Raw genomic sequence first — 27943 nt, forward strand, 5'->3', positions numbered from 1 at the left:
TCTTTGTGAACATTTCAGGGATTTTCTCCTTCCTAGGCTCAAGTCTTTGGGGGTGCCTGTGCTTACTTGGTTACTTGCTCTTTTCCTAACTTTTTTTAAAACACTCCTGGGGGCAGCGGTATCAATGGCTTTCTGTTTCCCCATTTCAGATGGGTGAGTAAGTGGTAAATAATCCTTAATTACCAAATAAAAATCTTCTGTACTTACTGCTCACATCAGAAATTAGCCCAGTCCAGCCTCTGTCGGGCGAAGACGGGCAGCATGAAGTGCATGATTCATTATGAGGCCAGGTAGGTGGAAAGGGAGCCTGGGGAATGAAGTCCCACCCCGGGCTTCAGCGTCTCAGAGCCTCTAAGCAACAACCAGCCAGGCAGTCACTTCATCAGTTGGCAAAACAGAGCGGCACTGAAATCCTGCCCTAGGGCGTGCGTGCCTCTTCCAAAGCAACTCGCTCCGTTTTCTGTTGCTGGCTTGCGTACCTCTGTCCAGTGCTCGTGCCTCTTCTCTGACAGCGCACAGACTGGTCTTATCTGTGTTAATCATCCACCCCTTACTCTGCAAGAATTCCACCACCCGCTCCAACTGAGTCTGCACCTGTTCTTCTGTCTCTCCCTGAATCATCACATCATCAATGTAATGGGTCATTTGCACGCCTTTAATGACAGATACTTCATCCAGGTGCTCTGCCACCAGCTGGTGACAGATAGTGATGGTGTCTGGGACCGTGGCTGTCAAAGGGAGTGTATGTTTATTCAGCTTGCGGTAATCAATCGTCATTCTGTACCGCCCGTCCGGTCGTTTAACCGGCCAGAGGGGATTGTTCCATTCAGTAGTAGTGGGAGCTATCATACCAGCCTCAATCATGTCTTTTATGGTTTCACTTATTTCATCATGCCCTCCTGGAAGATGGTACTGTTTCAAACGAATTACCTTGGTTGCCGGGGCACCTTCACTGGGGGTATCTTCAGCTGACCTACTCTCATGGCTGCCACTGAAATGTATCTCTTTGTTCCAAATTCATAGCATTCATCATCCAGATACAAAGTAATTTCTTTCAAAATGTCAATTCCTAGTATGTACTCTACAAGAGACACAATCAACACAGTATATTCTCTTGGACTTCCTAGAGTTTCTATAAATCGAAGAGGCCTCCGCCTGCTGTCCACTAAGGCTTCCTAATCTGATTTAAACCTGTCAACTTTTGCCCAAGTGAGGTCTGGATATATGCTTTCACGTTTGTGAGCAGGCTCGCCTCCGTCCCCGTTCTCGAAAGTGAACCACTGTCACTGGCCAGATTTTCCTCTCTCGTGCACATTTTAAATGTGCACTTTCAGTTGTACTGACCTTCCTTTATGAGCCTTGCAGAGTGATTTAATAAATGTCTTCTTTAGACTAAGAGGTGCATTCCAGATATTCTTTTAAGTGTGTGTGTATTTCAGATCAGTCAGCACTAAAGCAAAACAGATGGTGAGTCTGATAATCCAGGGTGCTGGCCAATATGACTTTGTAAATGATGCAGCTGATTTTCAAGATGGTGAGAGCCAGCAAGGATGCCAATGAACTTCCATCAGGATGCGGGCAATATGATCATATTTCTATCTGCCCTAGGTAAGAAGCACTGCAGCATGTATGATGCTTTAAGGGGTGCCAGTGTGGAGTCTCAGAGGCCATGTAGCAGGACATTACTGCCTTCCAGATGCAAGAGGATATATTGGTGAAGAGTTGTATATCATTGATATATTGGTGAATCTTGATGCTCTAGCTGCAAGTAGATCTCCCAAGGGGCTCTGTGTAGAATTGAAGATGATTGGAGACAGTATGGAACCCTGGGGACTCTGCAGGTGACAAACATATTTTGTGACCTGGAGGGCCGAATGTGAAGAAACCAATGTCAATTGTAAAGGTAGGAGGAGAAACAATAAAGTGCAAAGCCAATGAATCTCCTGCCAGACTCCAGGGTGTGGCTGAAGGTTGGAAGATTGACGGTGTTGGAGGTAGCTGAAAGGTCCAGAAATATCAGGAGCCACCGGTCATCTTCATCTGTGGCCAGGAGGGCATTGTCTATGATGTGTAAGGTAGCTGCATTGTAATCTGAATTCAGATTGGTAGTAATGCAAGAGATGGTTAGCACTAATGTGATCTTGGAGTTGAGTTTGAACAGTAGGTTAGCGATGTACTGGTAGTTGACGAGGGTCACTAAAGTCTGCTGTAAGTTTCTTTAGGCGTGGGAGTATCTGGCTTTTCTTGAGAGATTCTAGGAAAGTACAGTGACTGAAGAAGGTGTTGACAATGGTGATCAGGGGTGAGAGAGCTTCCCCAAAGAGAGCTTAGTTGTAGGATGAGGGAAGGACATCATATATGTAGGGAGTTCTTTGAGGGAGTTGAGTCAGTCAGCATGATCTGTGAGAGACAGAGGTTTGAAGGATGACCATTTTCGGTTTCTGTGAGAAGAGGTGGGTGTTAGAGGAGAAGCAGGCTTGGTGTGGTTGATCTCCTGTCAGATCTTCTTTATTTTTTCACTGAAGACGAGGTTAGTGGCGTTGCACTTATCTGTGGGACAAGTGGGTCAGACAGGAGCTTCACTGTCTTAAAACGTGTTCTGCTTTTGTGGGTGGTTTCATTGATGATGTTGGTATAGTACGTTGCTTTGGCTGATGTGATGAGCTGTCTGTGTGTTGCCCGGAGCAACTTTAGTATCATGAGATTTATGGGATTGCTTTGCTTCTTCCATTTTCTTTCCTGTCTGTGGATAAAGCTTTTATCATCAGTGAGGTATTTAGTGTACCAAGTTAATGCGCTTGCATGTTTTTGTGGAGTGTGGATGTTCACATAGTTTTCTAAAAAAGCATTTAAGTCTTTTATAAGGGTGTGGTTTTGGACGTGGAGTTAGAGTGTGAGATATGAGTTTATCTCTGACTGACCACGCCTCAGTGCTCATCTCACATGACAAGAAAACACCATACGTGCTCAAAATAAATACAACATCCTTCTAACCACACATCCTCAATGATGTACGTTGCTATCTGTGTGGGAAAGAGCCCCAGCCCCCACATAGGGTTAGTAAGTACTATACAAATGCTACAATACAGTAGAATACAATTTGTATGTGTATGTATGAGCTGAGTGAGAATGGTGTAAAATGTAGTAGTTGGAGGCTTTTCACACAAGGCTAAAACCACTTCCGTAGGAGGTATGTCCTATATTTTATGTTAGGCTCCTGTGTTATTGTCAGCCTTGTAGTTCCTTTTATGGCCCCATTCTCCCTCCAGCTGTCTTTAACTGACAGTATTTATATTCAGTGGGCAATACATTTATAAGGAAAGCATTCCGGGGTATGTCCATGCACACAATGAGAAATTATTCAGTCCTTCACAAATTCAATGAAGATTCCTATGATGTAGAATTAGGACCAGTAACCGTTTCTTATTTTCATTTTCATTTTCTTATTTAGCTCGTTGGTGTCATTACAGATGGGGACAATAATAATAAAATCCATCTTGAGTCTCCCTAAAGGATTAAAAAGCAATTGTGGGCACACACTTTCTGTTTTTTAGTGCCATGTCCCTTTGCTTACCCCATCCACAACTCCTGGTTGCCACCAGCTGTTTAGTATGAGTAGGGGTCTCGCTGCCAGGAATTATCAGTACCTTCTGGGACAGAACAGATTAAACCCTCAACATAAACATGTTGCAGCTGAAGGCAGTTTTCTTGCACTAAGTAATTGCATATACTTAATCAGATGCTGACTCAACTGGGACAATACACAGCCCCTGTTCTATGTAAAATAATATGGGGGCCTCAACTCCACAGAACTGTGGTAGCAGTTGATGGAAAGCAGTAAGGATATACTCACTTTGCTGTGCCACTGTTGGAAGAGCAGAATGCCTGACAAGGTGTCTACATTCTCCGCAGTGTGAGGGAAGATCTTCTCGGATCATCTTCTAGGCTGGTTCCATGCAACCATAAATGCCCTTGTCACGCTTCTGAGCTCAAGATTTAACTGGTGTGCTCAGATCTGGCTAGGGACCTGGATCCCAGAGGTATGGCCTGATGTTTGATTTGACAAGGACATTCTAGTATACCTTCCAGTCAACTTCTGATTCTTTAGGCAATCCAGGATGGTGGGTCATCTTAGTGCCGCTATGTTAGACTTTTCATCCTTGGTGTGGTCTCCCTTAACTTTTTGCCTCTGTTCCCCAGGTTGTTGATGTGTGCTGGACTCTGATTTTATTGTGTTTGTTACTCTGGGCACTTTACCACTGCTAACCAGTGCTAAGGTGCAAGTGCTCCTGTTTAAAATGTGTACGTAATTGGTTCTCCATGATTGGCATATTTGTTTTACTGTTAAGCCCCTAGTAAAGTGCACTAGAGGTGCCCAGGGCCTGTAAATCAAATGCTACTAGTGGGCCTGCAGCACTGGTTGTGCCACCCACATAAGTAGCTCTGTAATCATGTCTCAGACCTGCCACTGCAGTGTCTGTGTGTGTATTTTTACACTGTAAATTCGACTTGGCAAGTGTACCCACTTGCCAGGCCTAAACCTTCCCTTTTCTTACATGTAAGGCACCCCTAAGGTAGGCCCTAGGTAGCCCCAAGGGCAGGGTGCAGTGTATGGATAAGGTAGGACATATAGTAATGTGGTTTATATGTCCTGACAGTGAAATACTGCTAAATTCGTTTTTCACTGTTGCAAGGACTGTCTCTCTCATAGGATAATATGGGGGCTACCTTTAAATATGATTAAAGCGTAGATTCCCCTAGAGAGTAGATGGACATGTGGAGTTTGGGGTCCCTGAACTCACAATTTAAAAATACATCTTTTAGTAAAGTTGATTTTAAGATTGTGCGTTTGAAAATGCCACTTTTAGAAAGTGAGCATTTTCTTGCTTAAACCATTCTGTGACTCTGCCTTGTTTGTGGATTCCCTGTCTGGGTCAGTTTGACAGTTGGGTTGTTTTTCACCTCACACCAGACAGTGACACAAAGGGAGCTGGGGTGTAAGCTGCATTTCCTGATTAGCCATCTCTGCTAGGAGGGAGGGGTGGAGTGGTCACTCTCATCTGAAAGGACTGTGCCTGCCTCTAACAATGCCGGCTCCAACCCCCTGGTGTGTGTCTGAGGCCTTGCCTGGGCAAGGCAGGATTTCACAAGTAGGTGTGAGTCCCCTTTGAAGAAAGGTGACTTCAAAGACTAAAATGGGTATAAGAAGGGCACCCAAATCTACAGACTTTAGAAACACTTCTGGAATCAAGAGGAACCTCTGCCTGGAGAAGAGCTGTTAGCTGAGGAGGAAGTGCTGCCCTGCCTGTGACTGTGCTTTGTGGAGCTTTCCTGCAGTGCTGCTTCTGCCAGAGTAAGAGGGCAAAGACTGGACTTTGTGTGCCTTCCATCTTGAGAAGAAATCTCCAAGGGCTTGATCTAGAGCTTGCCTCCTGTTGTTTGAAGTCTCAGGGACAGCAAAGACTTCTCTCTGCCAGCACCTGGAGCCTCTGGAGAGACTCCTACTCTGCCCTGTGGTGCCCATCCAGTTCCTGGGACCCTGAAAGGAGAAGCTGGCAGCCTAAAGACAAGAAAATCCACGCACAGAGCGCCGTGCGGGGAAAAGATTGACGCGAATCCGATCTGCGGCTAAAAAACGCCGCGCCGCCCGCTCCGCAGCTGAGAAACGACGCTCGCAGGAAACGCGACCGAAGAATCGACGCACGGAGCAGGAGAAACGACGCGCAGCATCGCTGACGGAGGCTGGGAGATCGCAACCTGCGCGGCTGGACCTTCGACTCTTTGTGCAGCTGGATTTTTGACTCGAGTACCGCCGTGCGGAGTTATTTTCGACGCACGCCCGCCCGTGCGGGGTTATTTTTGACGCACACCAGGTACATTTTCACTCTAGCAGCGCTAGTGTGTTTTTAAAACTACTTAAAGACTCTTTTTGATTTTTAATTAATAACTTGACTTGTGTATGGTGGATTTTTGTCGTTTTGGTCTTGTTTTGTTTAGATAAATATTTCCTATTTTTCTAAACCTGTGTTGTGTCATTTTGTAGTGTTTTCATTAAGTTACTGTGTGTGTTGGTACAAATACTTTACTCCTAGCACTCTGAGGTTAAGCCTACTGCTCTGCCAAGCTACCAAGGGGGTAAGCAGGGGTTAGCTGAGGGTGATTCTCTTTTACCCTGACTAGAGTGAGGGTCTTTGCTTGAACAGGGGGCAACCTGACTGTCAACCAAGGACCCCATTTCTAACATTGGTGATCAGCGGTCGGGATTTGGACTTGTATTTGTGCCTGACATACAGTGATTAAGTGTACACTACTGTTTTGAGTTCAGACCACTACGTGACCACATACTACTAGTCTTGTGATTTTAGTTTTTCTCTATTTGGACTGTTTTTGCTCTGCATTCAGTTTCCTTTTTCGCTGATCCGGTGATTGACTTTTCTGGAACTCCATTTGAGAACTTGCTTTTCTGCATTTGGAACTTTGCACTCTTTTAACCTTTTATCATGTCTCTACTTGGAGATGCACCAGTTGAAGCTGTTTTTGACCTGAAGCAATTGGATAGTTATAACAAGGCTCAGCTAAAGCAGTTTTGTAAAAATTGTGGTTGTCCCATTAAGAGCTCTTCCAAGAAGGATGAGCTGAAAAAGGCGCTGAGGGCCTGGGTGACAACCAGAAGCACTGGAGGGCACACTGAGGATGAGGAGGAGGATGAGGATGAGGAGGGAGAGCAATCAGTACATAATGGTATAGTGGGGGGGCCTGTTATTTCCAGGGAAAGAGTCTCTAGGGCAAGTAGCAGTGTATCCTCCAAGGGTCTGACACCTGAAGAGTTACAGGACAGACAGGCAGAAAGGGAGTACCAATTGGAGCAGAGAAGGCTAGCCCTTGAGGAGAAGAAGATAACAATGGCTCATGAGCTTAGCTTGAAAGAGATAGATCATAGAAGCCAGTCCAGTAGAGATGGTGGCAGCAATCCTACAGTGCAGCCTGAGAGAAGGGTACACATCCCAAAAGACCTTGTGAGGGATTATAAGAGGGAGGATGATATCTACTTGTGGTTCAAGGGTTATGAGTCAGCTCTCCACATGAACCTGGTCCCTGAAGCTCATTGGGGGGCAGCCCTGTGGAAGCATTTTGAGGCAGAGGGGAGGGACACACTGACAGCCTTAGGGGATGTTCAGGATCTCACCTACCCTGTCATGAAGGAGGCCTTACTTACCAGGTATGGTCTCACCCCTGAGCAGTACAAGGAGAAGTTTAGATCCTACAAGAGAAAGGAATCCCAAACATGGTTGGAATGTGTTGATTCTTTTTGCAGGTCACTGGATGGTTGGGTGAAGGGCAGTAAGGTAAACACGTATGAGGGGCTTTACAATTTAATTGCTTGGGAGCACTTGTACAGTTTATGTTTTCCAGAGCTGCGCCAGCACCTCATTGACAGCAAGCTGACTGACCCCAGGAAGCTTGCACAGGAAGCGGACCGCTGGGAGAGCACCAGGGTCCAAAAGAGGTATGGGGGAGACCACGCCAAGGGTGGGCAGGGTCCCTCTCAGAAGAAACAGGGCAAACAGGGGGAGTTCTCTAAAGGGCCCCAAACTGATTCCCAGGGTAAGGATTCCCAACCCCCCAGTGAAAAGAAGCCATGGTTGTCCAAAGGGAAGCCAGTGGCAGGTGGTCCCCCACGTAAGTGCTATGCATGTGACCAGGTGGGTCATGTGAGGGGGGACCCCAAATGCCCCAAAAGTACACCGGCACCCACTGGTGCACCGTCCCAGGGTTTGGCCAGTGTAGCGCTTGGGGAGGAGTTGGTTTCAGGTGGGTGGGAACCAGCAGAAATGACCCTTGTCTCACTAGGGGACAGTGAGATGGTCCAGAGAAACCTAGTGCCTGATAACACTAAGAAGTACAGGCAATGGGTGACCATCAATGGACAGAGGGTAGAGGCTCTGAGAGACGCAGGAGCCAGTGTGACTACAGTGAGGAGTCACCTGGTGTCTGAAGAGCAGATTGATCCCCGGGTACTTCACCAAGTAGTTGCGGTAGACAACTCTGAGCGCCTCTGCAGAGTGGCGCAGGTTCCCTTTGAATGGGGGGGGGTCTCAGGTTCCTGGAAAGTAGCTGTGAGTCCAACCATGCCTGTTGATTGTTTGCTAGGTAACGACCTGGAGGATTCCCCTTGGAAGGAGGTGGAACACAGGTCTCACTTGGAGATGTTGGGTCTGCCTGGGTGGGTATGCGTATCCACCCGGTCTATGGCAGCCAATCAGGGTAGTCAAGAGCCCCTGGAGCCTGAAACAGTGGCCCAGGGGACCGCCAAGAAGAGGAAGGGCAGGGGGCGCGGGAAACCGGCCCCCGAGGTTCCCACGGTCCGGGAGGAGGCGGAGCCTGAGGGTGACGCCCCGGAACCTACAGGGGAACAGGTAGCTGAACTGGGGGAGGTCCCTGAGCTGTCACAGTGGCAGCAGGAAGGGGGACCCACCAGGGAAGCATTCTGCACAGCGCAGAAGGAGTGCCCTACTCTTGAGGGGCTGCGGCAGCAGGCTGCAGCCCAGGCGGCTGGCGAGGCGCCAGGTACTCACCTGATTTATTGGGAGGATGGCCTCCTGTATAGTGAGCCTAAGGTTCCTGAGCCTGGGTCAGCTCGTATGCTGGTGGTACCCCAGTGCTTCAGGGCCTTCCTACTGGGTTTGGCTCATGATGTGCCTTTGGCAGGACATCTAGGGCAGGACAAGACCTATAAGAGGCTTGTCTCCCACTTTTACTGGCCCTTGATGCACAAGCAGTCAGCTGCTTATTGTAGGTCTTGTCAGACTTGTCAGGCAAGTGGCAAGAGTGGGGGGAAATGCAAAGCTCCCCTCCAACCTTTACCTGTAGTCAGTACTCCCTTTGAAAGGGTAGGAATTGACATTGTGGGGCCTCTGGATCCCAAGACAGCCATGGGCAACAGGTTCATCCTGGTCTTGGTGGACCATGCCACGCGGTACCCAGAAGCCATTCCTCTAAGGACGGTCACTGCCCCCGTGGTGGGACGTGCCTTGATGGGGGTTTTTACCCGCATGGGGTTCCCCAAGGAGGTGGTATCTGATAGAGGTACAAACTTCATATCCACTTATATGAAGTCTCTGTGGAAGGTGTGTGGGGTAACCTACAAGTTCACCACCCCTTACCACCCCCAAAGTAATGGTCTGGTTGAGAGATTCAACCGCACCTTGAAAGGCATGATTCAGGGCCTGTCAGAGCCCTTGAGGCGTAAGTGGGACGTCCTCTTGCCATGTCTTCTGTTCGCCTACAGGGAGGTGCCTCAAAAGGGACTTGGCTTTAGCCCCTTTGAGCTCATCTATGGCCACCCTGTGAGAGGACCGCTCAGTCTGGTGAAGGAGGCTTTGGAGAAAGCTCCTAGTAAACCACCCCAGGATGTATTTAGCTACATGCTGGCACTAAGAAACCAGACTGCCCGCTTCAGGAGTCTCGCTCAGGAGAACCTGGAAGCAAGCCTGGAGGATATGAAACGGTGGTACGACCAGAATGCCACTCTGGTTGAGTTTCAGCCTGGACAAAAAGTGTGGGTCATGGCACCAGTGGAGCCTAGGGCTCTCCAAGATAAGTGGACTGGGCCTTTTGAGGTGGTGGAAAGAAAGAGCGAGGTCACCTATCTGGTAGACTTGCAATCCCCCAGGAACCCTTTGAGGGTCCTCCATGTCAACCGCCTCAAACCACACTTTGAGCGAACTGAGCTATCCATTCTCCTAGCGACAGATAACGGGGTGGAGGAAGAGAGTGAGCCTCTTCCTGACCTCCTGTCTGCAGGAGAGAAAGATGGGTCTGTGGAGGGAGTGATCCTCTCCCCCTCCCTGACTGAGGAACAGCAGAGGGACTGTCGCAACGTGCTGGGACAGTTCGCCTCGCTGTTTTCCCTGATCCCAGGAGTCACACACCTGTGCACACATGATGTGGACACTGGGGACAGTACACCTGTTAAACATAAGGTTTACAGGGTGACTGACAGGGTCAGGGCTTGCATTAAGGAGGAAGTCTCCAAAATGTTAACCCTAGGGGTTATTGAGCACTCCAGCAGTCCTTGGGCCAGCCCAGTGGTCTTGGTCCCAAAGGCTGCTGCTCCTGGTGCCACTCCAGAACTTAGGTTCTGTGTGGACTACCGGGGTCTCAATGCGGTCAGCAAGACTGACGCACACCCCATTCCCCGAGCCGATGAGCTCATTGATCGGTTAGGAGCTGCCAAGTACCTCAGTACGTTTGATTTAACATCTGGGTACTGGCAGATTGCCTTAACTGAGGGGGCAAAGGAGAGGTCAGCATTCTCTACCCCAGATGGGCACTTCCACTTCAATGTGATGCCCTTTGTGATGAAGAACGCCCCTGCCACCTTTCAGAGGTTGGTCAACCAGGTGTTGGCAGGACTGGATGAGTTCAGTGCCGCCTACCTGGATGACATTGCTGTGTTTAGTTCCACATGGGAGGAACACCTGCAACACCTCTGGAGAGTGTTAGAGGCCCTGCAGAAGGCAGGCCTCACTATTAAGGCGAGCAAGTGCCAAATAGGGCAGGGTTCTGTGGTGTACTTAGGACACCAGGTGGGGAGTGGCCAGGTGGCACCCCTACAGCCTAAGATTTACACGATTCTGGCTTGGGAGCCCCCCAAGACCCAGACTGAAGTGAGAGCCTTTTTAGGTCTCACAGGATATTACCGGAGGTTTGTTAAGGGATATGGTACCATTGTTACCCCCTTAACTGAGTTGACTTCCAAGAAGCAACCCAAGAAAGTGATCTGGACAGAGGCTTGCCAGAACGCGTTTGATGCCCTGAAGGCTGCCATGTGCACAGCACCTGTGCTGCAGGCACCTGACTACTCCAAGGAGTTTGTTGTGCAAACAGACGCCTCAGAGCATGGTATTGGAGCAGTACTCTCTCAGCTTAATGAAGAGGGCCTAGATCAACCCGTAGCCTTCATTAGCAGGAGGTTACTACCCAGGGAACGTAGGTGGAGTGCCATAGAACGCGAAGCGTTTGCTGTGGTCTGGGCACTGAAGAAGCTAAGACCCTACTTGTTTGGGACTCACTTCCGAGTTCAGACCGACCACAGGCCCCTCAGATGGTTAATGCAGATGAGGGGTGAGAATCCAAAACTGTTGAGGTGGTCCATTTCCCTACAGGGGATGGACTTTACGGTGGAACATCGTCCTGGTACAGAGCACGCCAATGCTGATGGTCTGTCCAGGTTCTTCCGCCTTAGTGATGAGAACTCCCATGAGGTTGGGTAGTTGCTCCCCACTTTTAGCTGGGGGGGACACGTGTTAGACTTTTCATCCTTGGCGTGGTCTCCCTTAACTTTTTGCCTCTGTTCCCCAGGTTGTTGATGTGTGCTGGACTCTGATTTTATTGTGTTTGTTACTCTGGGCACTTTACCACTGCTAACCAGTGCTAAGGTGCAAGTGCTCCTGTTTAAAATGTGTGCGTAATTGGTTCTCCATGATTGGCATATTTGTTTTACTGTTAAGCCCCTAGTAAAGTGCACTAGAGGTGCCCAGGGCCTGTAAATCAAATGCTACTAGTGGGCCTGCAGCACTGGTTGTGCCACCCACATAAGTAGCTCTGTAATCATGTCTCAGACCTGCCACTGAAGTGTCTGTGTGTGTATTTTTACACTGTAAATTCGACTTGGCAAGTGTACCCACTTGCCAGGCCTAAACCTTCCCTTTTCTTACATGTAAGGCACCCCTAAGGTAGGCCCTAGGTAGCCCCAAGGGCAGGGTGCAGTGTATGGATAAGGTAGGACATATAGTAATGTGGTTTATATGTCCTGACAGTGAAATACTGCTAAATTCGTTTTTCACTGTTGCAAGGACTGTCTCTCTCATAGGATAATATGGGGGCTACCTTTAAATATGATTAAAGCGTAGATTCCCCTAGAGAGTAGATGGACATGTGGAGTTTGGGGTCCCTGAACTCACAATTTAAAAATACATCTTTTAGTAAAGTTGATTTTAAGACTGTGCGTTTGAAAATGCCACTTTTAGAAAGTGAGCATTTTCTTGCTTAAACCATTCTGTGACTCTGCCTTGTTTGTGGATTCCCTGTCTGGGTCAGTTTGACAGTTGGGTTGTTTTTCACCTCACACCAGACAGTGACACAAAGGGAGCTGGGGTGTAAGCTGCATTTCCTGATTAGCCATCTCTGCTAGGAGGGAGGGGTGGAGTGGTCACTCATCTGAAAGGACTGTGCCTGCCTCTAACAATGCCGGCTCCAACCCCCTGGTGTGTGTCTGAGGCCTTGCCTGGGCAAGGCAGGATTTCACAAGTAGGTGTGAGTCCCCTTTGAAGAAAGGTGACTTCAAAGACTAAAATGGGTATAAGAAGGGCACCCAAATCTACAGACTTTAGAAACACTTCTGGAATCAAGAGGAACCTCTGCCTGGGGAAGAGCTGTTAGCTGAGGAGGAAGTGCTGCCCTGCCTGTGACTGTGCTTTGTGGAGCTTTCCTGCAGTGCTGCTTCTGCCAGAGTAAGAGGGCAAAGACTGGACTTTGTGTGCCTTCCATCTTGAGAAGAAATCTCCAAGGGCTTGATCTAGAGCTTGCCTCCTGTTGTTTGAAGTCTCAGGGACAGCAAAGACTTCTCTCTGCCAGCACCTGGAGCCTCTGGAGAGACTCCTACTCTGCCCTGTGGTGCCCATCCAGTTCCTGGGACCCTGAAAGGAGAAGCTGGCAGCCTAAAGACAAGAAAATCCACGCACAGAGCGCCGTGCGGGGAAAAGATTGACGCGAATCCGATCTGCGGCTAAAAAACGATGCGCCGCCCGCTCTGCAGCTGAGAAACGACGCTCGCAGGAAACGCGACCGAAGAATCGACGCACGGAGCAGGAGAAACGACGCGCAGCATCGCAGACGGAGGCTGGGAGATCGCAACCTGCGCGGCTGGACCTTCGACTCTTTGTGCGGCTGGATTTTTGACTCGAGTACCGCCGTGCGGAGTTATTTTCGACGCACGCCCGCCCGTGCGGGGTTATTTTTGACGCACACCAGGTACATTTTCACTCTAGCAGCGCTAGTGTGTTTTTAAAACTACTTAAAGACTCTTTTTGATTTTTTATTAATAACTTGACTTGTGTATGGTGGATTTTTGTCGTTTTGGTCTTGTTTTGTTTAGATAAATATTTCCTATTTTTCTAAACCTGTGTTGTGTCATTTTGTAGTGTTTTCATTAAGTTACTGTGTGTGTTGGTACAAATACTTTACGCCTAGCACTCTGAGGTTAAGCCTACTGCTCTGCCAAGCTAACAAGGGGGTAAGCAGGGGTTAGCTGAGGGTGATTCTCTTTTACCCTGACTAGAGTGAGGGTCTTTGCTTGAACAGGGGGCAACCTGACTGTCAACCAAAGACCCCATTTCTAACACGCTACAAGTAGGGAGGGAGACTTTTGGATCTCTTCCCTCAGTTTTCAGCTTGAGCCCATAATTCCTGAGGAATGAACCTTTACTCAACCTGGCTTTTTTGCAGCAAACCTTGACGTAATAGTGGCTGTCAGGAAGTCCTCAGCCAGAGCTCAGTTCAGGAGCAAATAGCTGAGACTGTGTGACCATGTTGAGAGACAAAATCTGCTCAATTCTCTGGTGGATAATGGTAGGATTTTTTTGTTTTCTGACTAAATCAGGCTTGGAGATCTACACCTGCAAGGCCTAAGTAACGCTCCTTAAGACTTTTCAGCTTAATATTTGGGAGTACAGATGTTCACCGTATGAGTATTGTAAAAGACAACTGTAGCATCTGATGATCCACTTTCCTGTATGAGACATCCCATGGTCTGCATGGACCTCACCCTCAGTCTACCCAAGCTGACGAATAAAACCTTTCAAGCTATGAGCCTTATGTGACACCTTTCAGGGTAGACTTCCTTCTTGATGGCTATTATATCGGCCACAAACATAAGTGAGCTTTAGTCCCTATTCTCTTGAGCACCATTTACTGTTTTCAACTGGGTCAGGGTGGTCCAGACAAATCCCCTACTTTTGTCCTAAAGGTTTGTCAAAATCATATCTGAATAAGGAGATCTCAATATCCACATGCCTTGTCATTTGAGGGTACACTTTGGAACTTACAAATCAGATCCATGCTTTCTACCAATCAACGTTTCTTGACATTTGGCGGCAATGATGCCAGCTGAGTGGCTGCTAAAGCCACCATTGCCACATAGATCCTGTATCACTCATTGTTCCACTCCTAAAGGCTGGACCTACATCTAGTGTTTGTACATTCTCCACTAGAGCTGAGGCTGTTACCATGGCATTATAAATGCATGTTCCTGTATGTGATATATGCCATGCAGCTTCATGGTCAAGCTGGCTGATATGTTACCATTGTTCTGCTCTCTAAGATGCCTCCTAGAACTATACTTAATTTAGTAAGGAAGTTACACACATTTGCCCAATTTACAAACCTCATTTTGTAGTATGTAAAGCAGTACTACAGTTGTACTGCTCGCACACTACATAATGCAGTTCACATACCTATGACTAGAGAAAGCGGAGTATGCTATTTTCTTAGTAAATGTGAGTGGGATCAGGAGAACTAGTGGCAAGATGGGTAATAATACTCAAAGTTAAGTAGAAATATAGTTTAGGGGGTGTTGAAAGGTACATTGTAATACATAACACATTCACAAAAGAATAAGAACATTGCAAGTCACAAAATAAAGTGTAAAACAGGTATAAATATACATCAGTCCAGCTTTGGATTAAATCAAGCACCGCATGTGGCCAGTGACTGGTATTGCAACACACTACCATAAAACCAACGGAAGCAAGGAATTAAAATAACACTCATGGTTAATGTTACATTAAGTAAATAAGTTTCACATTTAACTTATATGTTTATAGTATTTAGTGATAAGAACTATTTTGTATAATTATAGATAATGTTTGTTTTTTAACAATAAACTTGCATAATTAAATTACATTTTTTTTAAACAATGTATAATCATCTTTACCCAATATAAATGTTAGTGCATATTTTTTAGAAATTAAATTCATATATGTTAATTATTTTATTTAATATGTATTTAATTTGATGAGTTAATGTGCTGTGACTTTTTATTGAATTAGTTCTATGTTAATAATAAATATTAAAATTTCTGTTGCATTCATATTATGTTTTAAAATATTTTTTTCGAAAAAATAAAGTTTGATAAATTTGACTATACTTTTGTATAAGATCATCTCCACCCCAGTAGGGAAGCTCTCCATCAACAGATGAAAAGTTACTAGTAGTAAATTATGTTTTTGGAGGCTCCACCTCCTTATTTGACTCATTACGTGCGTCGTCGTCTGATGCCGCGGTGCTCCTGTGTGTCGGATGGCTCCCGTCCATCCACGCACATGGCAATGGAAATCCCTCAGAAGGATTTCCTTTCTATATTTTCAGCTTTGATTGCTGGGGAAGAGCTTAAATATCCCCTCCCTGTAATTACGATTGGTGCGACATGTGCGTCAACGTTATTACAGGGAAAATTAAAGTAAAATGAGCCAATTGGCTCATTTGCTATCATTTTTTTGCGGTGCTCAGGGTCATATCTCAGCTCCCTGAATGCCAATTTCAACGGGCGAGGTACTTTTGGAAAGGGTAGAATCTCCCCTTTCCAGAGGCACCTTTCTCTAGTGGATCTCTGCTTGGGGATCGCCGGAGGAAGGCACTTAAATATGGATCAAAGTCTTTCTGCCTCCTTGGGGGCAGATAAGGTAACTACCCCCTATCTGCCCCCGGGATGGTAGAAAACTCTCTAGGCCCCAGGGAACCATTTATTTATTTAAAAAGTGGGGTGAGGGCTGCCCACAATGGGTATAACCCATGCCCCCAACCCAAATTCATGGGGACACAGTCTTTCTGCCCCCCTAGGGAGCAGATTGAGGTAATTACCCCCGGTCTGCCCCCTGGGTGATAGAAAACCCACTAGACGTCAGGGAGTAATTTATATTTTTTAAAGAGGGGGGTGGGGGCTGCCCACCATGGGCATAGCAATGTCCCCACCCCAAATACATGGGGACACAGTCGTTCTGCCCCCCTTGGAGCAGATGGATGGGTCAGACATCCGACTCGACACCAGGGAATTAAAAAAAAAAAAATAGAGGGGTCACAGCTGCCCACCACCATGGTTAAGCCCCTACCCCATCTGACGGGGGCAACAGTCTTGCCAGGGCCAGGGACAGGGAACGGATCCAGCCATGGTCAATAGGAGTCTCCAAGCAAGGACTCCAATTGTCCTTAAGTTGAGCTGTTCCTATCACAGTACTAGGCCCAGCCACACAAATGGGTCAGCATTTTTCTTCGCACAGCTAGGGCAATGCTGGGTGGGAGGAATTTTGTGGATTCCTGCGGATTCTGGAGGTTTCCATTACAGAAATGTAAGAAAAATGCATGATTTCAGGCAAAGTTTGAAGATTCCAGGACATTATGTTTTAAAAAACCTAATGGGGTCCACGTTAGTCACACTATTGTGGATTCCTCTAGGTGTCTAGTTTTTCAAAATGTACAGGTTTGCTAGGTTTCAGCTGAGCTAGGGTCCAAAATCTAGAGCTACCTAAATTGGAAAAAGAAAGTCAGTTTTGGGTGGAAAAATGTACTGCCTCCATGTTGTGTTTTGGGCCATTTACTATTGGGAGCACTAGGTCTACCAACACAATTGAGGTACCATTTTTATCAGGAGACTTGTGGGAGCATAGAATAGTACAACATTTGTTATTACCAATTCAATTTCACTACATTTGTCCCTTTCAAATGTAATCCAGTGTGAGAAGATGAGATTTTAAAAAATACCCTCCGAATCATACACTAGTATGTGTACCCACAAATTCAGAGGTGTAGTAATAACCGCTACCCCTAAACTCCATATCTTGTGCAAATTTCAGAAATAAATACGTTTCCAAGCGGTCTGTCCTGTTGTAATCTATCTCTGGACTTTTAACCACGCCTATCGCTATCACTCGTTCATGGGCTTGTCTTTCAAAAATCCTTTATCATCATTGGTAAATGCTTTATGTTTGTCCCTTCTTGGGCCAGTTTGGTTACCGCCTTGGATATCGACCCTGGATAATTGCACGTTTGCTGATACGTTGGACTGCGAGCATGCTTCTTTTTCCTTTTGTGTCTCTACTTCACGCTCATGGCGGCCGTGGTGCTTTGAATCGGCTTGCTTATGTCAGCTGTTTTATTTTTCATTTTTAAGTTATGTGGCAAGAAAAGTCCAGTTAGGGATTTACAACACTAATAGCTCTAACTCGAGCAAACGCGAGACCCATTGCATTGCAAATGCTTGTTCACTCTGCCTATTTCGCTATAGGAATTGGCATATACTTGGTACTCAATGAAGAACCATTGCAGCTCAGTTGTTTGCTCTGGGTAGCTTGGTTTCTTTGAGAACCTTAAAACCCTATATGTCCCCACAACCATTCCTTTTGTCAATCAGCCATTTTGACAAAAAGTTACCGATGAAAATGTTGTCACAAATGTCAGTTTTTTCCTACTCATTGTACAATATTTCTTTATTTCACTAGTTATTTTGCTTGTGAAAACTAGGCCTGGGCAGAGTCGCGGAGTCCTGCTACGCAGAACTCCGTGAAGTGCCGAAAAAACTCTGCCATGCTACGTGGAGTTCCTTGAGCAGCGGAGTTTGGGTAAGGCGTGCTGTTTGCACTGATTTTCAGCACAGGCGTTTCTCCTGCACTAAAAATCATCATGAACGCCATCATGCGGAGCATCAGAGGGCGCTAACTTCATTTTGCCGCTTGAGTAGATTTTTTACGTGAGTGGCAGCTTCCTCAACACGATCGGCAGCTTTCTCATCGCGAGCGGTCGTCGCAGCCTACCTTGACCGCTCGCATTCAGAAATCTTGCTTGCCAACTTAGCGATTTCTCTCACTCACCCTCACCGACTTAATGTTGGCAAGTGCGAGTGAGAGAAAAAAAGCCTCACTTCACAGAGTTTTTCAGAACTCCGCGCAGAGTGTGGAGTGGGGAAAACTCCACCAGTGGAGTGGAATTCTTCACCTACCCTCAGTGAAAACATTGAAGGATCTACAAATGTGACCCCTTGCTGAATTCAGCATTTCGTCTACTTTTCAGAAAGCTAAAGCTTTTCTGGATCACCCACGGGTTTCACACTGGTTGCTACCACAAACTGGAAATAGGTTGAGAGCACAAAAAATAGGGAAAATAGGCTACCTCTTAGAAAAATCCCACAACTCTGATACAAGATTAGGTTTCTTGATTCAGCTTTTCATGTTCCTGAAAGCTGGAAAGATGGTGACTTTAGTACAGCAAACCATTCATGGATGCAATTTTTAGGGGGGGAAAAAAGACACTTTTATCTGGAGCACTTTTTCCTATTTTTTCAAAAAACGTAGAATTATTCTTTATTTTGCCTATTTTCCCGGTCCCCTCCAGGGTAATCCACAAACCGTGGGCACCTTTAGAATCCCCAGGATTCTGGGAAGAAAGAACACAAATTTGGCATAGATAGCTTATGTGGACAAAAAGTTATGGAGCCCTAAGCGCAAACTACCCCAAATAGCCATAAAAGATTTAGCACTGAGGGGGAAAGGCCTAGCACTGGAAGGTGTAATGCTGTCTAGGTGTAATTCTCCTCTCTGAAATGGTGAATAGCAAAATAGTGGAGTGCTGCACTAAGTATCAGTGTAGATGTTAATATTAGGTGGTAAACACATGTATATTTACTTTTGTGAATCAAGCCCAGTCTGTTTATCAAAGCAGTGCTATGTTGCCTTCTCCCAATTTTATTTTCAATTACTATTCAATCTGCCAACACAGTGAGGATGGGGAAAAAACTAAGACATACTAGTAGACAAGAATACATAAAATGTGACTTAATTACTCTTAGGTCTTGGGGCTACCTCATTATAGACACCCTACTGCTGACGCATCAGCCAGTGACAAAAACTGCACCAAATTACTATTTGTTTTGTGAAGAAACTGGTAAGCACATACAGAAATGCATTGAATGGAGGAGTTTGTTTTGTATGACTCTGAAATATGCATGCACAGTACCAGCGAACTAAGGGCCAGATGTTGCAAAAATCTGAATTGCGACCCGCTTATTGCGAGTCAGACCGACTCGCAATTTGCGAGTCGCAATTCAGAATGTTGGCTGGTCTCCCTGACACCATCTGCGATTCGCAGGGAGGTTGCAAAGGCCCACTTCATTAATAGTAATGAGGTGGGTCGCAATTTGCGACCCCCTTGAGAATTGCGGCACTCACAGGGATGGTGGCCTGCTGGAGACAGCAGACCACCATGTCTTTGACTGCTTTTAAATAAAGCAGTTTTTTTTTTTTGTAATGCAGCCCGTTTTTCTTAAAGGAAAACGAGATGCATTACAAAACTAAAAAATGAAACGTTTTCGTGTCATTTTTTCAGAGCAGGCAGTGCTCCATAGGACCACTGCCTGCTCTGAAAAAATGTTTTTAATGCCATTCACAAAGGGGAAGGGGTCCCTTAGGGACCCCTTCCCTTTTGCGAATGGGTTAGCACCCATTTGAAATGGGTGCTAACTGTGATTGTTTTGCTACCTCATTCGCGTTCACAAAACAATACAACATCGCGCTGCGACTCGCAATTAGGAAGGGGAATACACCTTCCTAATTGCGACTCGCAGTCCCGTTTTGCAAATCGGTAACCATGTTACCGACTCGCAGAACAGGAATTGGGCATTGCGATGTGCTTTTTGTATGTCGCAAACAGCAAAATTCGCTGTTTGCGACGTGCAAAAAGTTGTATACATCCGGCCCAAAGCTCTTTTTTAAAGATTTTGAAGCTGTTTTAAGTGTTGCCACTGGCTCACTCAGATAACCACGTGCCAAATGGGAAACCGCATGCTATGGGAAAGAGTCTATGGCAAAAGAGTAATTAAAAACACAATAAACATACATTTGCCCTTCTGTCCTTGAGAGAGCCGGAGGTTCTTTAAGATGACATATTGCAGTAGCACCAGGTTATATGTTGTCAGTGGTGCCAAATTACAACAAATACCTGAAAAATGTCCGGTTGTCAGTGCATATAAGATGCTCCAGAAGGCAAGATAGCATTTTGAAAGGAGCACTGAAAACACTGACACCTTTTGTAAGCTTGATGTTGGGGTAGAAGGAAGTTATGTTAAGCTGTGTTTATATTTTCAAAAGGGTTCAAACATTCCTAGAGTTTCTAGGCACTACAGAACATTAAAAGAACAGTGTGCCTTTTGAAAGGACATTTTGAGATAGCGAAGAGCCCGACTTGTGGCATCATAAAAAGAAAAGGAGACCAAATAAAAATACATGTATTTTTATACTCCTGTGTGGCAATGCTGCACATCATAGGACAGCTGCACTTCATAGAATATTTACGATGTTTGTCGTCTATCAGATATTGTCTTTGATTTGCTTTCTCCTTTGTTTCCTTTTGTTTTTTGGTTAGCAATCAACGCTTTGGTTGAGTTGCCTAAAAACTGTGTTGCTGCAGCTGTGGGCAAAGATCTGGGTAAGTGCTTCATTATACCATTTGAAATATAGATGGTTACTGAAATGAGAGTAATTTACTATAGTTTTTCACCACTGTTCACAATGGGTTCAATGAAAAGAAAGGAATTACATTGTAGTGATTCATTAATTACTCAAAATGTGCTTCGGATGTATAATTTTACTTGCAGATTCCTCACTTTTGGAATATCTCTAGGCGCCAGACTGGATCCATAGAGTTCGTCAAAAGTTGTGACGCCTTTTCACGTTGGCCAATCCAACACCCTCCAAATGTTCTTTACTCTGACTCACCTCTTGAAAGAGGAGTAGAAACTCCATTGGCTGGACCACAAGAGTGCAAAAGACCATTGGGTGGATGATCAACCTTCTGTTGAGTTCTCTAGGTCCAAGAAAAGAAAAGCAGTGCAGAAAAGAACATTGTCAAGGCATATAGTCCTCTGGATTAAGACCTGCAATGCATTGGCTATCACACAGCTTCCAGAATGACTCAGCGTTCATTCTACCAGAGCCAAGGCTTCTACTACCACATTGGCACAAGGGGTGCCATTCTTGACATCTGTCAGGCTGGGACATGGGCATCAGTGCATACGTTCACGAAGCACTACTGCCTTGACAGCCAGTTCAGATGGGTAGGACTTTTTTATTCTATTCGGTCCTTAAGGACTTTTTATTCTAATCCCATTTCTCTGACCCTCCTTTTGGGGGGGACTGCTTTAGTATTTATTTGAAAGATGAGAAACTATGGTTTGAAGTATCAATCAGAAGATGAAGTTACTTATCTTTGTTAACACACTCTTTCTGGTGTATACTCTATCTAACTGCAGATTTCTCACTGGCATCCCACCTCTGTTTCTTGGCATGGTCTCTTTTCTCCATCTAAAAAAGTCATTAAGTAGACATATGCACAATAGTTCTCTGATTGGTTTTTGTGACGTCAGCGTTGTAGGATGGCACTTATATGTGGCATTGATTTGTCACTTTCATGGTGGAACTGAGTCAATGCAGAGCTGCATGGTGGCACTTAGGAGCACTGCTGTGAAAATATTATGGATCCAGTCTGGCGCCTTGAGGATATTCTAAAGGTGAGGAATCTGTGATTAGAGTGTCCACCAGAAAGAAAGTTACCAAAGGTAAGTAACTTGTTCTTCCTGCTGAAGTGGTCAGACGTTGGTCTTTCTTTCATGTGAGATAAAAGTTATTTCCTTTAGTAAGGACCGGGATGTCTTAAAGCTGAATGTGGTTATTTTTTACTTTGGTAGAGCAAAAAATGTGATGAACATGATGTAAATTAAGATACAGCCCTATGTGCTGAATTTTCCAGTGAATAATATACAGTTTAGCGTGTATTGCATTAATGTACTCTATAGTCCATAGGATGATCAACATGATGTGAGGCAGATATTAGTATCAATACAGCGTCAATCAAAATATTGCAAGGATCACATGTGGTTCATGTATTTCTGAAGAAAGTCATACATAGTCCTTAACATTATCAAAGAGATAACATACTGTTGATTTTTTACATGTTGTTAGTCCATTCGTAGTCACATGTCGGTCAGCGGTTCTGTACAGGGAGGGTTTTGATGATAATGGAGTAATGATATCATACTCACAGAAACCCAAAGAACATTAAAATAAGCATGCATGCACACATTCCTGAAATCTTCACAATCAGTTTGCATGCACCCAGCATTAGGATAATCAAAATCAGTTAATTCCGTAATTAAAAAGCTCCCATCAGAAACCTCAGTGGCTAAGTTCATTGATGTAGCTCAACCACTGTTTGTGTCAAAGTTCATTTTTGGCTCAAGCAACCGATCTTTCCCAGTAGTCTATAAAATGATGGCAAACATGATTGCCACTTAAGAACCCATCACCATGCCGCAGGCCTGGAAATAATTATTAACATGAAAGATAAAATAGCTATTATAAAGGAGAAAACCAATCTTTAACACCTGATTTCCTATAGGAAACCCCACCAGCTCCAAACCATCCTGATGTATAATACTTTTGAACAACAAAGTAACATCTAAGGTCATGATTATTAAAGCTATTCAGGACTGTCATCAAATCTCATACGAGATGGAGGCTTCATAACATATGGAAATAAAATGTTGTTGAGATTGCCATATTTTCTGTCAAATAGCCACAGCTCTCCACAAATGGTCTTCCCAGCTGCTGACTTATGGATATTTGGCAACAAACGTAATTGAGGCACTGGGAATATTTCACTTCCCAACACTGCATATTTTCAATGGGCAGAATATTAAGTGCATCATCAGTTATTTTAATTTAGCTGCACAGCTTGAAGTGGATTCACCTCTAAGTTGTTTGTAATAGGTCACATCAAAACTTGGCACTTTGCTTTTCCTGCATACTCCTTAATATCACTTTGGTAACATTATTACCCTGATCAATGGGCTTGACCACTCTACTTAAATCAGCCACCAAAGATTTCTATGAGTGACTTGAATCATTTTACAAAAAATTCAGTTGTGTTTTAAAGGATGCCAACAATTGCATGAGGATGTAGTGGTTAGCAAATATAAAATACTAATTGCATCAGTTTGCACTCTGGCGTAATCTCCTATAAAGTAAATAAAATAAACCTGTTATGGATCCTGAAAAACTAACATTCCTTGGCAACAAGCTGTAATCATACAATAAACACTTGTACACAAGTGAGTGTTTTATAGTAAATTATATAATATGTCATACTTGAAAGAACATGTCCAAACAACTGAAACTGGCCAGTTGTGGCTGCTGCACCGGACGGCAAGTTATGATTTGCCTGGCTATCCATAACTGGTCTGTTTCAGTATTTTTTGTTTGGTTTCATAACCACATTATCCCTTCAACTGTGTTTGTTTCAGGGAAGTTCTTAGTTATTTTTAAATCTATGTTAGTATATTTTCCGAGCAATAAAAATCACAACTTAATCAATAGTTTTCAGAAACTTTTGTTGATATAGTGCTTCAAGCACCTTTGTTATATCCCACTGTTCCCATTCCACATTATTAAAACCCCCGTGTTAGACCTCTTGCCGTGTGCATATGGAGTTGGCTGCGTAATTTGACCTACATCAAACACCTCCATCGAGCCTGCCTTTCAGCCTTTGACCATACGCGGCGGGGTGATGGGTGGATGTACAGCCTTGCTTGCCTTTGGCTGTATGTAGTGAGGGTTTCCCATACCGTGTCCAATTACTCTATGGCCAACCTGTTGCAGGCTTTGGCGTGGGGTGAAGACTTGGCCTTTGGCCAGAGCATGTGCCTGACCTACCATGCACACATACCCTGAGGTGCACAGGATCCAACCTACCATAAGCCTTTCTTCTGCTGCCCATGTCCTAGGGTCATTAGATCCTGGCCTGTCTCCAGGTCCAGCACCCAATCCTTTCTACATTCACTCCATTGTAGGGCTTGAGCAGAGGACCTGGCTTGTGGGCAGGACCTGTTGTCAAGCCACTATCCATCTAAACTCCTTTGTGTACAAACTTGGGCCAAGTGTAAAAGGTGTATAGACTATGGGGCCTTGCTTGCAGCCAGACTGCATCCATCCTACAATGAGTGCCTCCAACCACCATTGTGCACAGCCAAAGGCTTTGGCTGTGAGCTGCAATTATTGGTCCCAGTTCCTGGGCGAAGGGAAAATCCTCCCACAAAAAAGGGAATTTATTTATATTTTAGGGGGGATAGGGTCTGGTTGGTGGGGCGGGGAGGACCATGGGGGCGGGGTGACACGGTCTGACCCTCTGGGACCTCACCTCTCTCCACATCCTTCCTGTGCGCACAAGGCATGGTGCCCTTAATACACCCAACACTTTTTCTGAATTCACAGGTTGGTGACTGGCATGTAATGGTTGCTGTACCAAATATGTTCAGAATGTCTAGTTACTTATAGCCTCCAGAGGTCTCCCGATCTCTCATTGATTGATGGGAAAAAATGTTCCCTCATCTCAGTTTTTCTAAATTAGAAAGTTCTCCCTTTTACAACCCAGTAAATTACTTTCATAACTTTAATTTGAAATGTTATTAATAAAAACAATCTGCTATACACCAACGATCTGACCTAAAAGTGATATTTATATAAACAACATTTAAAACAAAATGCAGAACCCCTCATCAAAAATCTTTTTCAATGATTAGTGTTTGGTTCGTCAAGCTCACTCACAGATCCTTTAGTTAAGAAAACAGACATTAAATTTAAAATTAAGTAACTGCAGTAAGCAAAAATTTAAATGGTAATACCATGTACTAATAATGAATATAGGTCCACTAAACATCAAACTTCCAATCAAATAAAAACTGATATCACCAACACTTACAAAGCAATTAATATTGTAACAACTTTAAATTCAATAACCGAGTAATAGAAAAGTACGTGTAAAGGAGTATGAATTCACTTTGTATTCTGCATACAGTAATTCAAAAGTGTAAACAGAATTATTCTCACACCACTATTTTGGATACCATCTGGTATTTTAAAACTCAAAACATACATGAGACTCTTGGGAACTGGATGCAAAAACCGGTATGCTACAAACTTGGATGAATATAAAACACCCTTGAATACACTATCCACTGTAAATGACAATGGCTGTTCTTCATTCTCCCTGACCCTTATCACCTCATGTCAGCCTCATCCACAACTCACCATCCCCAACCTACTCCGTCTTCTGCTCACATCTATCACCTTTGGTTATCAGCAAATAACTTCTGCTCTTAAACGTTCACTATCAGAGATAACCTGACTACACTAACTGCACTACCAACATCCTCCTGGATATCCAAATCACATTCATTGTCACTCTCACATTTCACTTCTTACGTTCCCTAACAAAATGATTCCAGTTTTCAAACAGCTAACCCGTCGTGTACTGTTAAGCTCTAGTCACCACTAACCTCTAGAGATTAATGTTGGTCCTGAAATTAAGTGGACCCCACCAGAGTCCTTTCTATGTTGATATTGCTGAATATGGTCAAGACTGCAGTTGGTGCTAAAGGCGAAGAAGGTGGGATAGGAATATGTGAGAAGGTATACAGGAGACATTGTCAGTTTGTAGTCACAGTGCTTAACTCACCTGTTTGAGGCTGCTAGTCTGTCACAAGTGGTGGCTTTTTATACTAAACTGAACTTCAGACTACTGTTACTGTCTGCTCTGACTTCAACGTAAACTACACACAGGTTTTTATTTACATGGATTTACCTTGAGTTGTGTAATTCTACAGGAAACAAGACATACACAATCTTTATTCTAGATACTGATGCGCAATGGTAAACATTCAACATAACAGTGGCACATTACCTTTTATCTTGTTGGAGCCAAAAGAATGGTTCTGAGACTGGTCTTGGTGCAGTGGTTGGTAGCAGTTATTAATGATTCACAACACAGGTTCAAACAGGATCTGGCACTATGAAGGCCAAAGAGACAGTTGTTATATCATGACTTCAAGGGCATGACAGAAACCACAGGCCCATCAGCGGTTCTTCAGTACAAGAGAATAATATCTAAATCTCCCTATTCATCACTAACCTGAGGTCTCTGAAGATAGCGCTAGGTAAGGTTGAATAATTCAAAGGATGCAAGAAAAGTCTTAGAGATAACACTGCAGAAGGAATTTCAAGAAGCACCACAACCACAAAACTTCTAGGAAGATATTAACAACATCAAGCTTGAAGATAATCTTGACTGGAAAACCAGGACCACTGGTGAAGAGCTGAGGCCAAGCAGAGGAACAACGGTGAAGAGCAGAGCCCAAGCAGAGGAACAATGATGAAGAGCAGAGCCCAAGCAGAGGGATTCTTTCGTCAACAGAGAGGAAAGCCAAGCACATGACCCAAACTTGGTTGTGGCTTTTGTAGACTGCTCGATCCAGTCACCTTGTAGTAGATCCTCAAATCCTGAGATCTGTGAATCCTCCAGTAGTTCTTCAAATCGTGCTGTAGCCTTCCACTTAGGTGGGGCATATGGTCACTGCATTATGGGTGCCCCATGGGAAAATGATTGATTATGCTCGAAAGGGGTGTGGTGGGTGGGGTGTGGGTGTGGAAGGAGGTAACAAGATGGCAGCACATATGTGACAGCCACAATCCTGGGTGGCATGATTCCTGTCACACAATCTGAATTGCATCCGTGGTGGCAGTGCCCCTAGCAAGGGGAGGGGTGGAAAGGTCCACCAATACCACCCAGGAAAAGAGGCAGATAGGAGTGAGGCCACCCCCCGAAAGCCATGCTATTCACCATCTAATCTCTTCTGCCCTGAAACCATCAAACACCTGATTCTCAAATCTAAAATTCGAAACTATCTATCCGCCCATATCAAAACACTTACTGCTAGAATTGGCACTCCATGGTTCGAATCTGCAGAGCTACCTTTCCTTGAAAAAAATCCTACTCCTGACCCTTTGCCTACAGCGGCCATCCAGGTTCTCAACTCCCTTTTTTAGGGTGGAGCGTGAATTTGCTCTGGCCCCTGTTGTAATCTCTCTGTGGACTTTTAACCACACCCATGTGATGCCCATCACTTTCGTTGGTTTGTTGACTTGCCTTTTAAAATTCACTTGATTTCATTTGTGAAAGGCATGCACACGCTAACTACTGAAAACATACGAGGCTCCATGTTTTCTGCATGATTTCTGAGCTACTTTTTCTTTTTCTTTCCAATGCAGCACAATCTCGCTAGGTTTTGCACAGCACGTTTGTGCTCTTTTTTTTTAATTTTTTTTTTTAAAATTTCCCTGTCTACATACACACCCCTGCCCGCCCTCCCCTTGAAATTTGCAGTGGCTGCCGCTGCTCATATGCATTTCCATGCGTCTTCTAGTTTACAAGGCTAATTGCTCTAGCTCGAGCACATGACACCTGTTGCATTGCAAATGCTTATTCTTTTAGATACTGGAACAACAGTTGTTTCATAGTATACATCTCTTTAGAAAAACACACCCTCCTGCAGTCTGGTTAACATGCTCACAACTCTACTGAAACTGCACTTACTTGCATACAACCAACTCTCCTCTATACTTTTGAACCTACCCACATTCATACAACCCTCTTGAACATTCTGCTTTACTTTACCCTCTGGGCTCACTAATTATGACTGACCGAGCTCACAACTTGTTTATCTGCTACTGCTTTGGGTGGTCTCTTTTGACAATGCTATCTACTCTTTGTTGTCATACAACCTCTATGCTGATGTTACTCTAATCATATACTTTTCAGCCTTTACATCATACTTGGAGTACTACATTCACTCATGCTTAGTGTGGATCAAGGTATTTTTTGTGTTATTTAGAGGGTTTCATCAGGACAAGCAGTCATATTACTGTAGTAGTGAGATGGCTTGTGGTGAGGCCCTGTAGATAACTGTAGGGTTAAAACACTGACACAAAGTTCCCTTTGACCACACGTC

At 44.8% G+C, this 27943-nt stretch overlaps 1 protein-coding gene across 2 annotated transcripts in view; it reads left to right on the top strand.

Annotated features, from left to right (window-relative positions):
• The window catches only part of WDR41 (WD repeat domain 41), a 404073-nt gene that overhangs the window by 203693 nt on the left and 172437 nt on the right, over positions 1–27943 (top strand). For both annotated transcript variants that reach the window (XM_069223450.1, XM_069223458.1), the window contains exon 7: positions 20470–20532. In XM_069223450.1, coding sequence (XP_069079551.1) covers positions 20470–20532 — 63 coding nt within the window. The remainder of the gene's footprint in view (positions 1–20469; positions 20533–27943) is intronic.

The sequence above is a fragment of the Pleurodeles waltl genome, chromosome 1_1 (genome assembly GCF_031143425.1).
Source record: "Pleurodeles waltl isolate 20211129_DDA chromosome 1_1, aPleWal1.hap1.20221129, whole genome shotgun sequence".
Taxonomy (NCBI): Eukaryota; Metazoa; Chordata; class Amphibia; order Caudata; family Salamandridae; genus Pleurodeles; species Pleurodeles waltl.